Here is a 12,639-nt window from a genome sequence, read left to right as displayed (position 1 = left end):
CGGCGACCCCGCCTTCCGGAGCTGTTGGTCGAGCTGTCGCCGCATCTCCAGAAAGACCTGGAGCCAAGTTACCGATGCTGACCATCACTCCGTCCTCTGGGGACTCGAGCCGCTGCAGCGAGTACTTGCTCCATTGCTCCCACCAGCCGCCGTTGGTGTGTGCTCCCTGCACTATTCTTTATCTGAATAGATTGCCTGGTAATATTTCGAAAGAACCCTGACTGCGTACGGTCATGCATGTAACTAGTCGGTAATGAGAGAGGAATGGGTTAAGAAATTAACTGGCATACAACTATGAAAACTGAGTACTGTGATGAACTGAACCAAAGGCCTTCGTTGCATCACGGCACATGCCCTAGCAGGAGCCTTCGCAGATATCGACACACTTATTGCCATCACGTACTTCTTTATTAGACATCATCGGCCTTTCCAACTGGTGACACTGATTTGTGACCCATTAGTGTGTTTTAATGTATTTCACTTCTGCGGTTGAGGTGCGCGTACCAGGCCTCCATTTGTACCACTGAAGAAATGTTCCTCTGTGGTGAAGAGGCTGCGCGCTCGGCTCGGGATCCAATGTACTGCGGTTCGATTCCGCTTGACTATATTTCTTCTGCTCAGCTAAACTAGTTTTCGACGGCACTATCCCCCGACTAATTAGGTTTTTCCAGCCATGCCAACGCCGACGCCAGGTCTTCTGCCTAAGAGAGCGTTGAAGCTGTCGAGTTAAAACGCTTTGTTGAAAGTACGCTGAAGAGGGGGTCGAAATTATTCCGGAGCCCTCAACTACGGCACCTATTTCTATCTTTCTTCTTAACTCTCCTACCTTCACCCTGCACTTACGGCACGGTTGAGGTGCCCACCGAGAAATGAGATAGTTAGTGCGCCATTTACTTTGCTCAAAAGATACAAAGACCCGACGGAAACTGCTTGCGCTAAATCCACGTAGGCCTTGACGATTCGCCACAAAGCGCCTCACTTAAAACACAAAGTTGCCGTGCCTTCACGATGTAGATGGTCGTAGTGACGTTGAGTGGGGAAACTACGCCGAACTTCGAAAACAAAGATTTTTCTTTAAATCGCTATGGTTATCCTTTTAAGAAGGAAAATTTTTAACGAAGTCACTTCCGAAGTTAGATTTTCTGCCGTGTACACTTTCCTTGTAAATTAGTTCATCTCTTGTCAAGCTCTGGATGCTCGAACGCTGCATCGAGATTGGAAATATGTTCTATCAGAGGAATCCGCAGCACGATCGCAAAAGCAAGAGGCGGCAATAACGTTGGTCGACTTTTTGCGCGAACAAACGTTTGTGCCAGGTGTTCGAACCCTTGTGTCATAAGGATATGTTATTTTAAAATTTTCTATCATGGGCGTGGTCTACACCCGCATATGGAGGGCACACATCCGGTTAAGCTGGAGTGCGGTGATTTTTGCGAAAGGAATGAAAGAGGGGAAAAACGTTTCCTTTGCGCTAATGCTGCCACGAATCACGTCAGATTCAGGTACGAAATCTTCCCCTGTGATTATGTCGCTCAGTTTCATGAAAGCGCTTTTTCCTCCAGTGTTACTCTCGCCCAGTTACCAAGCAGAGTGAACGCGTAGCAAAGCGTTAGATGGACACTGATTACAACTCCATTCAGTATTTCTTTCGAGTACCAAATTGCCTGATTGCCTTTTTGTCACAACGTTCATCTTTGTCGAGAATGGAAAGACGTATGTGACGCTGAGAAAATTCGATTTAAAAATATCACCTTTTTTCTTTCAACCGAGGTGTGGAGCTCTTCTGCTGACCCGAAAGACGGGAGTTCGATTCCGGCTGACGCGGTCACGTTTTAATGGAGGCGAAATGCTAGAGGCCCGTGTACTGAGTAATGCCGGAGCACTCCCCTCAGGCGTCTGTCGTAGCCTGAATTGCTTCGGGAGGTTAAACCCTATAAACCAGCAAACCACTTCCTTTCTTCCCGTTCCACGACCCAAAGTTTCGACTTCAAGACCGAAACTGAATCCATGACCACGGTTTGGAACTGAACAGGAGTGTATAATTCGCTTGAGCGATTCGCAATGAAAAAATTTGTGTACTCATGTAAGAAAGATTTCTTCCGAAAACGAGTGTTTGCAGTGATACGTTTGTAGCTTACAAAATATCTTTGTCAGATAGAGTAATCTTTTTTTATTAAAGTATTTGGTCAGCTGATACTTGCCAACCTAAATATGTCCTCGCTGTCCAGAAAAGTGGGATGGGGGCTACTTGGTTCGACATTCTTTAATCACCAAAACTGTGCGAAGCATGGCACACAGAAAAGACGCACACGGAACAAGGGCTGACTAATCAGTACCGTTTAATCAGTACCAGTTGAATAAGTACCGATCGATCTTTGAAACGCATGCCGATAACTCTGGAGTGGTTGAACTATGGTCTAGATTTAAGGATAAGATGTTTGAACTGAGGCAGTGCTTTGTTCCGGCATGGATATTAACGAAGAGGAGGAGTAAAAGCAAACCATGGTTTACTCGGGAGCTACGCAGTATTACGCGCAAAAGGCAACGTGTTTACGTTAAATTTAAAGGAAATCCGACGCGTGAAAATTGGTTCAAGCTTCAGGAAATTGCCGGAAGAATGAAAGTTGCTGTTGCAGCTGCAAAGAATTCGTTTGGCATTTCAATGGAGACGAAATTAAAAGAAAATCCAAAGGAATTTTGGAAACATGTAAAGAGAAATGGAAAAGACTCTGTAACTATACCACCTCTTGTTTCTGGTGACACCTTTGTTGAGGATGATGCACAAAAAGCTGAGTTCTTTAATAAATATTTCAGCTCTGTTTTCAGCTCTGAAATCGAACATGCTGATATGAATACCCCGAGTTTCCAGCCAGTGGCGAGTGTTATGGATGATGTTGTGATCAGCATCAACGGTATACAGTCTCTGTTGCAGAATCTGAAGATTGCTAAGGCTGGTTGTCCTGATGACTTGCCAAACAAATTCTACAAACTGTGTGCTGAGTCGGTTGCACCCTACTTAAAGATAATTTTTGAAAAATCGCTTGAAGAATCCTGCCTTCCAGATGACTGGAAAATTGCAAGTGTTGTGCCAATCTACAAATCTGGCCCTCGCAACACTGTATCAAATTATAGACCGGTATCTCTAACTTCAGTTGCGTGCAAGACACTCGAACATATTTTGTTCACCAGTATAGCAGCACATATGGACGCACATTCATTGTTTAATCCTCGTCAGCATGGTTTTCGAAGGGGCCTGTCGTGTACTACGCAGCTGACTGAATTTGCGCACGATTTGGCTGAGGCACTGGACAGGCGACTTAGCGTGGACTGCGTGTTTTTGGACTTTAAAAAGGCCTTTGATACCGTGACGCACTCTTTACTAATTCAAAAAATGTCTTTTTACAATATTAGCCCTCAAGTGGTATCATGGGTAAAAGATTACCTATGTTTACGGCAGCAGTTTGTGGTTATGAATGGCGCCGAGTCTCAAAGAGTGCAGGTTGTGTCTGGTGTTCCCCAGGGCTCCGTGTTAGGACCACTATTGTTCCTGCTCTACGTGAATGACATTGGTGACGGAATAGTATCTCAAATGCGGTTATTTGCGGATGACTGCGTTCTTTATAGTGTTGTCACTAGTGATCGAGATGCGGAAATGTTCCAAGAAGATTTGAACAGAATCTCAGAGTGGTGCGTTAAATGGAATATGAATTTGAATTTGTCCAAGACTGTCCATATGAAGTTTACAAGAAAGAAAAACCCTGATGTGTATTCATATGTTATTAGGAACACAATGTTAGAACAGGTATTCGAATTTAAATACCTAGGCGTTTATTTTACTCCTGATTTGAGCTGGCGCCGTCACGTCGATTATATCTCTGCTAAAGCATGCAGAAACTTGGGATTTCTTCGCCGAAATGCAAGCACTTTTCCACTGTCATGTCGTGACATTTTATTCAAGACTTATGTCAGGTCGGTTCTGGACTACGCGTGCACTGTCTGGGACCCGCCTACTGCTAGAGATAAAGATAAGTTGGAGAGGGTGCAGAACATTGCCTCTCGTTTCGTGTCTGGCACACGCGGGGCTCGTTACAGTGCATCGCGTACGAAGGATGCACTCAACTGGGAATTGCTTGACACGCGCCGAAAGAAGTTGCGTCTGAAGCTGTTTCATGCTGTTTATTATTCAACTGTTCGGGTTGAACGCGAAAGGTATGTGCAGGAGCCTTTCTATAGATCCAACCGTGTTGACCATGTTTTTAAAGTCCGCGAATTTGCGGCCAAAACTGAATTGTTTAAAATGTCTTTCTTTCCGAAAACCATTAGAGAATGGAACAGACTACCGAGCGATGTTGTGAGTGTGACATCCAATGATGCGTTCTTTCGTTCTTTAATGATGTGATGCGATTGTGATGTGTTCTTTTGAAGTGAGATGTACATGGTGAAAGTTTTGTGCTTGTAACTCTGCCTGCGAGCGGAGGTGTCATGTGTGCTTCTTTGTTGTACATTCCCCCCCCCCCCCCCCACTGTAATGCCACGGCGCTGTGGGTTCCTTACTAAATAAATAAATAAATATTACGCCTGCACCTCCCTCCTTTACAACAAAGCGTATGCGCACCATGCACACAATGCCATGAAACTCACAATGATCTTCTCAAGGCAATGAATACCAGTTGTTTACTTTACCAGTGGATAAACTCGCCATTTACACATCTATCAGGGCTAATTCTCGCTGTCTTCAAGGCTTCAAGAATTTCGTGTTTCTGTAGTTCCCTCGCACCCCAGATGTTCTTTGTTTGGATGAAAAGCAGCGTGAATGCTACGTCGTCATGCCTGCAAGACTTGTAGTGTTTAGTGACAACCTCTCCACGTGCTGCATCTAAGCTGCTGGCATGCTCTAGTATTCGCTTGGTATACAGCGGCCCTTCTGGCCTACATATACCTTGCCGTGAGTTGAGCGCAATCTCATGCGCTCTGCAACACGCAAACTAATTTCTGTGGTTGGTGCCACATGCATCCTTCTTTTGTTGCGAAAGCAACACTACGCTAGTCGCCGAGTCATTTCGCGGAGCTCTGGAAAGACCAAGCTGCGCACGCGAGAGGAGCGGGTGACGTCACACGGCGCGCAGCTGGCGCGCTGGGGCCGCCGCCGGAGCCGCCGCCGCCGGCGCACCGAGTCTCCCCCTCTCTCTCTCCCTCTCTGATGCGCAGTAGCGGTTACGCATCGCCATCTGCGTGGTTTGTGGTGTATACAAAATTGGCAGTGGTTTAGCTGTGCTATGTTAGGATGTACGTAGCGTGAGGTGAGCGCGTGGTGTCCACATCTCGGTGTACACCTGAACCAGAGGGAAGGTGCACAACTGTCCTCTTGGAACAGTGGACACCTCAACCATGCTTTAAGCTGAGTAGCGGTAGTGACAGGTGTGCGCTGCATGCGTTAGCATTCACAACGTTGTGGCAGAAACGCGGCTCTGAAGCCATAGGCCGTCGGCGTTCTTTGTGTTCATTGGCGTTCGCGTTGTCAACGTTTTACACTCTGATCATTTTAAGGAAAGGAAGGCGAGCGCGCGTGGCGCGGCACGCCAGCTTTGCGTCCGTAGTGACGTCACTTGCTCCTCGCGCATGCGCAGTATGGTCGTGCAACAGCACGCGAAACAACGACAGTGTGGGCAACGTAGCTGACGCAACACTGTATGGCTACATGGAGATGCTTTCGCAATCGTCCAGGTTTAACCAGAGCTAAACCACAGCCAATTTTGGTCTATCTTTCTTGGTTGATGAGTGCAAACGAGGCAGCTTACAAGCCGCACAAAAGAACCTTCGCACCAAATTTTCTTGCAAACCTCTGGAACTCCCGCCTTTTCGGAGTGTCCTCCAGCAGAGAGCTCGGACTGGGGCGCAAGGACGTCAAGGAAGAAGGGCAGACGGATAACTACAGACCGAAGGCGATCGACTTGTGCAGAAAACTATCCTGAACCTAACTGAAGCAGTATTTGGCAAGACCTAAATGCTGAAGGCGCGATCCCCCTCTTTAAGTAGCTTCGAGTGGCGGGAATCACAGGGCAGGAGCTCCTTTTTAGTCCTAGGCATACATGGTCGACAGAGTTGGTCCGGATCATTAATGGCAGGACAACATCCAATCTAAGAACCGCAAACAAGAGTTTTCAGTGGTAAAATTTAAAGTGGCAAAGACATAAGACGCTAAAATATCGCTCGCCACCTGTTAAGCTATAGTTAGGGTTAATATTTAAAAGGGGCTAAAAAGTTGTCGATACGTTGGAACACACAAACGACACGGTGGTCGGTAAGTACGTGCGAAAGCGAGCAGCCTTCAGCTAAAAAGGCCCCTCAGAGAATAGGGGCTACATACTACATGATAAAGATGCCGAATTTTTGCGCCTGAATTGTATCCTAAAGACTCACATTTGTAGAGGTATCGTACACCTTTAGCAATTCTGAAGAGCATCCTGCACTGACACAACATATATCACTTCACCCGAACTTTTAAAGTTCCAGACCACCAGGGAGAGGTCATAGCGGCGCGGTTTCGCCGATGTAATACGCTCGCGCGCCACTGAGATACTGCGCGTGTAGGATTTTATTTGTTTGCTTGTATCTGCTTACTTCAGCAACTATGACTGGTAGAGTGGGAAAGAATGAAATACTACCTCTGGAAAGCTACCGGTATACGTGTTGCCTCATGCATAATTTGGTTGAATGTTGAACAGCAACTGTTAGTGCACAAAAACTTTCTGCACAAATAAGGCGCCTTCGATGTATTTTGCGAAACATCCAGCAAGGAAGGCATTCGAACGGCGTTCCTTCAGTGCAGCATGCTGGGGCTGATAAAACTTCGGCAAATCTTTGGAGTGCAGTGAGGACGCGGGCATAATATACACTCCGCCTCTACGACCTCTATACATCTCAAAAGGTATATTGTATTTAAGTAAAACTTCAGCCGCACTATTTCAGTAAGGAAGCAGATAAGATATCCTATATATTGAAATAAACAAGAGCCTACGTATAATAATTATTGCTCCGCCTCGTTCAGCTCTCCGCATCTGAAAAATTTCATTGCATGGAAATAACATCTAATACAGAAAATAATAAATTACAAAGAAAAAACCATAAATTTTTTTTCTGAAGTAGCAACAAAGAGTGATACCTGCGACATCGCCTCTGCAAAAACTGGAGAGCGCTTGGATTCCACGCGATGCTGCACAGTACGCAGAGAACTGGCCGTTTGATACAGAGTACGTGATGCACACTTGTGCATGGCGCAGGTGCACAACGCCTCTGTTTTGTTCAGTTTTTGTTTTCTGAAAGCAGCGGAAACGGGCTCGCGAATCAGACGCGACAGCCTCTATGCCATGCCAGTGACGTACAATCTATACAAGAGCAAAATGGCGGCTGAGATCTCATATATTCCATTTATTTCCATCAAAGACGGGGGAGGGGAGGCAAAAAGCTGCGATAGCAGCTTGACAAGTCCTCGTCCCCTACAAAGCAGCAGCAGTACATATAAACCGGCAAACTCACGAATTTCCCGTAAAATGTACAATTCTGAAACCTTCTAGTGATTTTATGGATAATGCGTCGAAATTTTCGGGTAATAATTTTTATTTGCGAAAAAAAAAAAACACCGCCAGGAACGAGACCGCATTGACTGCCTTATTAGACAGGCAGGCCTACAAGACGGGCCTTCATCTCCTTCACCGGATTCCCACGTATAAACTACTGGCATTACGGGTTTACAACACTGTGAAGGAGCTCTCGGAAGTTCATCTCACTTCTCAGTACGAGCGTCTCACCCACATCTCCACAGGACGTCACATACTCGACAAGCTTGTAAATAAGCTTCGAAAGGACCGTCGCCGACAAGGCCCAGCTTCCGTACCATATCCACAGTAACCTTACCGTTACCGCTCTTCCTAAAAACATGCACCCAGAGTATCATCTCACTCGCCGCAAGGACCGGGCTAAGTCAGTGCACAAAATGTATTTCACAGATCAGGCAGCGGTCTACGTCGACGCCGCCGAATACCCTGATCGCGATGCTTTTTCGCTCGCGGTTCTAAACTACTATGCACGGCCGCTAGTTGCGTGCTCCATTCCCATCAGATAGTCTGAAGAGGCCGAGGAAACGGCCAAAGCCTTGGCGATGGCCGTCTCTAAATCTGCGATTCGTAATTTCGCCAAAGGCCGGGACTCCACTGTCACCCTACTCTCCTCCACTCCACCAACCTCCAACTCCGCCCATCCAATTGCTCTGTGTCCTTGCGCACTCATCCCATCCACGGAACGGGAACGAGGTGGCCAACAATTATGCCCGAGGATTCGTCGACCGGGATGTGGTGTCACCCGTCCTTCGGACGGCGAGAGATCATATGGTTATATTTCATGACATAGCCACGCACTACCGCTTAGGTAGGCTTCTATATCCCCCCGCACATAGTTCTCTCACCAAACCCCAAGAAGTTGCGTGGAGGCAACTCCAAACGAACACCTTCCCCAACCCCGCGATATATGCCCGCATATACCCAACGCTCTACTCCCCTTCCAGTCAAGTATGTGGTCAATATGCCACTGTATTCCCCATACTCTAGGATCGCCCTCGGCACACCCCTCCTCGATGTTTGTGGCTCTCGAATCCAGACCAGTGGGAGGCCGCATTGCTCAGTTCCGACTCGGACACACAGATCCGGGCTGTGACAAGAGCCCTAGAAGTCACCGAACGCCACGGGTTCATGGCCAATTGATGGCGCTTTAACCTCACACCATTCGCTACTTTTGTCGGCGGAAATAGTTTATCCTCCTCCTCCAGGCAGCAGCGTCACTGCAGACCATTCGTGATCTTTTCGCACGGCGGACGGGCTGCATCGAGAGGCCTAGAGACTCCAAGTGATTTTGTTCGACGGGCAAGGTAAGGCGTCGCGCCGGACGGGAGGGTGCGCTCTGTGTACTCCCTGGCAGCGCTGCAACACGCTGTCGCGTTCCAGTCTTGAAGGCGAAGCTTAAGCGCCCTCGAATTTTTTTATTTATTGGGTAATTTTTATGTATGCGGAATTAAACAAAACAAAAAATAATTTCATTAGCGAGACTTGCCGCTGGGATTTCCGGTCGAGATGGTGCTGCACGCGACAAACGATAAAAAAAGGTAAAAAGCGTTCCTTGTAGGGCTCGTTTCTTTTGGTTATAATATGCGACTTTAAAGCTACCGAAAAGTGACCAGATATATGTAACAAAACTATTTCAATTAGTTTATTTTTATTATAACTTCTCTATGCCGTAATGGCGCTGCAGTCAATAGACCCAAGCCAGGTGCCACTGCGTAGAGGAAACCCCTATTCTAAAAGTCAAAAAGTGCAATAAAAAGTGACGTCAAGGTGCTGGTGCCGCAGGCTCTACAAACCGAGGGGGCCGGAGGGGTCCTACAAACTGAAAAGCCAGCTAAGTGCGTGGTGATCGATGACCACCTTTAACGGTCGTCAGTACAGGTAGGTCCGTACACGTACCCCAGACAATGGTAAGGCACTCCTTCTCAGTTGTCGCATAGTTGGCCTCCGCCTTGGACAGGGAACGGCTAGCGTATACAGTTACCTTCTCCAGTCCTTCTCCGCTCGTTCTCTAGTCCCAGGCTCACGCTGCTTGCGAGGGTATGAATTTCTGTCTCGGCATTTTCATGAAAGTTCGCTGGTATCTAAGGGGATGGTAAATGACATTGAAGTTCCGTGAAGGCTTCCGCTAGCGGCGCTTCCCACTTAAATGGCACGTCTGTGTTTGTGAATTGGGGCAGAGGCTCGGCAATGCGCGAAATGTTCTTTACAAATCGTCGGTAATACGCGTACAGTCCGAGGAATATGTGCACAGCTTTCTTATCGGCTGGCGTTGGAAACAGTGCAATAGCGGCTGTTCTCTGAGGGTCTGGGCGTACTCCCTCCTTGCTAACGATGTGGCATACAAACAGCAGCTCTTCATAGGGAAAGTTGCACTGCTCTGCTTTCAAGTTTATGCCGGATGACGTGACTGCGCCTAGTACTGTTCGAAGCCTTTTAGGTGCTCTTCAAAGTTCGAGAACCAAACGACGCATCTTCAGGCCTGCCAGAACTCTATGAATTAGTCGCTGAAATATCGGTGGTGCGGATTAGGCATCAAATGGCATCACCTTGAACTCGAAGCGGCCATCCAGAATGATGAATGCTGTCTTCTCGCGATCTCTTTCATCGACCTTAATCTGCCAGTAGCCGCTCTTGAGGTCCATCGATGAGAAATACTTGGCATTCCAGAGTCGGTCCAGTGTGTCGTAGATGTGAGGGAGGGGGTAGACATCCTTTTCCGTTATTCTGTTCATGCGGCGGTAATCAACGCAGAATCTAAGTGCGCTGTCTTCCTCACTACAGCAACAGGCTCCGCCCAAGGACTCTTTGCACGCTGGATGACGCCGTCGCGAAACTTTTCTTCCACTTCGTAACGTATGTCTTGTCGTTCTCGCAGCGACATTTAGTTGGGGCTCTGGCGAATAGGCTGGGCGTGCCGGTAGGTTAAATGCTATGCTTGGCGAATCTTCTACGGATGGGTCGGAGAGGGCGAAAAAGTCTCGCCCGTCGGATATTTCGTCGATGAAAGGAATCGTTGTTCCTCAGTTAATATGCCGGTATTCTTCGCTCATGCTAGTGAGCCATACTTCAGCCTGGCCATTGCGGAAATGTGCGATGCCTCTTGCGACGCCGATTCCTCGTCGGTATAGAAGCTACTGCGGGTTCACATCGATTATGGCTTCAGTGTTATCGGCTTTCATGGTGCCTACGGCGACCATGACGCTTTAGCGGGGTGCAACGCTCAATTGTTCCACCAGGACATTCAGGGCAGCGTGATGTTCCAGAGTTCTCATTAAAGGGATGTCCTCGTCCGTCGAAAGCGTGATAAGCTTGGATCGCAGGTTGATGATCGTCTGATGCTAATTAAGGTATTTCATGCCGAATATCTCTTCGAGGGAACATTACTGTAGAAAAACGAAAGTCACAGGATAGGTATGTCCCGCGACAGACAGTCGCGCTATGCATTGTCCCGATGGCGAATTGAGATGGTCCCCTCCGGTGCGATTTTCTGGGCCGTTCCAAGTGGTCATGGCTTTCCTCAGCTGCGCAGCGAATGTTCCAGTAATCACTGAGTAATCGGCTCCTGTGTCGACTAGAGCGGTAACTTTCGAGCCGTCGATAACCACTCCTAATTCGGACGTTCTGCCTCTTGTGCTGCCCGTCGTCCTCGGCATCGGGCGACGGCTTCGTCGTGTATGTGAATCGTGGGCAGGGCGTAGCGGCGTAGTTTTGAAGACGGTTCGCGTCGTGTCATTGTATGTGGCGTCGGGTGTAGGAGGCAGTGTCTTCAAGCGGTAGGGTCGTTCAAGCGGTAGGAAGGATTTTCATCGTTTAGGTAGTGAGCAACCTCACCTCTAGAGGTTGCTGTTTTTAGTTTCCCCGACGGTGTATGGGAGACCTTCCTCGTAGTACCGAGGCTGCGTAGGTGCGGCATGGCGACGCAAAGCGCGAGGCTTACGGCGATGGTGAGTGCGCAAGGCGGTTCAGCGCATACTCCTCTCGACGCAGGTACTTCTCGGTTTCTGACCGACGTTGGCCAAAGCGTGGCCGTGGTGCGACATTGGAAAATCCGCGAAGACCGATACGTAGGTGCGGACAGTGAAGAAGAAAATGGTCGGCTTCACAGCAAACGAAGCAATGGGCGGTTGTCCGGAGTAGTCCAGGCGTCGCATTTCCTTGGGCTTGGACATCGTTCTTAGGCCGAGCGGGCGAGAGCAGGGGGACGGCGTTCGGGTACAGCTGGTTCACGTCGAAGAGGTGGCCTTAGGGGGCGTCGCTGGGCCGGAGGACAGCGTACTGCAGCTGTGTAGGTCAAGGCTGGAGCTGCAGCAGGAGGCGTGGATGATTGGGAGCTAAGCGCATTCTGCACTTCGCGGACGGTTTAGTCAAGGGTCGGTACTTGAGGCTGGTTGGAAGATGGTAACAGGCGACGCATCTCTTCCTGCACAATCTCACGGATGACATCGCGCAGGCTTCCTCCGAATGGTGTGCCATCCGAGAGGGTAGTCAAGGACACTTGGAGCTGTCGACGTAAATGGCAGGCTCGTGCTTCCAAGGTTTTCTCAATTGTGGCTGCTTGGCTGGCGAATTCAGCGACCGTCTTCGGTGGACTGCGGATCAGATCATCGAAAAGTGCCTCTTTCGCACCAAGCACCACAAGCTCCACCTTCTTCTCCGTCGTGCCAGGATCGACACGTCGAAAAAAGCTCTTCATGTCTTCTACGTACGCGGTCACTCTATTATTCGAGTACTGGATGCGTGACTGTAGAAGCAGCCGAGCTCTTCCTTTCCTGACGATGCTTGTGAATGCCTTCTTGAACTACCGCTTGCAAGATTCCCACGTCTCCAGAGAAGCTTCGTGGTTTTCTAACCAAATTTTTGTGGTCCTTCTTGGGCGAAGAAAACGTGGCTTACTTTTGTCTGGCCATCGCAGCAGTTGAATACGGCGACATGGTCAGACAGTTCCAGCCATTCTTCAGGATCCTCGGCCGGTGAACCGTTGAACGTGGTCGGCAGTCGGCGCTGGTGGAAAATAATGGGTGCT

At 48.5% G+C, this 12,639-nt stretch overlaps 1 protein-coding gene across 1 annotated transcript in view; it reads right to left on the bottom strand.

Moving 5' to 3' along the window:
- LOC149337781 (putative 4-coumarate--CoA ligase 1) overlaps positions 1-12,309 on the bottom strand; it is a 91,366-nt gene extending 79,057 nt beyond the window's left edge. The window contains exon 1 of the mRNA XM_089554520.1: positions 11,995-12,309. Coding sequence (XP_089410646.1) covers positions 11,995-12,309 — 315 coding nt within the window. The remainder of the gene's footprint in view (positions 1-11,994) is intronic.
- Between the last annotated feature and the right edge of the window lie 330 nt (positions 12,310-12,639).

Source organism: Amblyomma mixtum, chromosome 7, assembly GCF_055824585.1.
Source record: "Amblyomma mixtum isolate Tamu chromosome 7, ASM5582458v1, whole genome shotgun sequence".
NCBI lineage: Eukaryota > Metazoa > Arthropoda > Arachnida > Ixodida > Ixodidae > Amblyomma > Amblyomma mixtum.
This window is presented reverse-complemented; position numbering and strand designations above follow the sequence as displayed.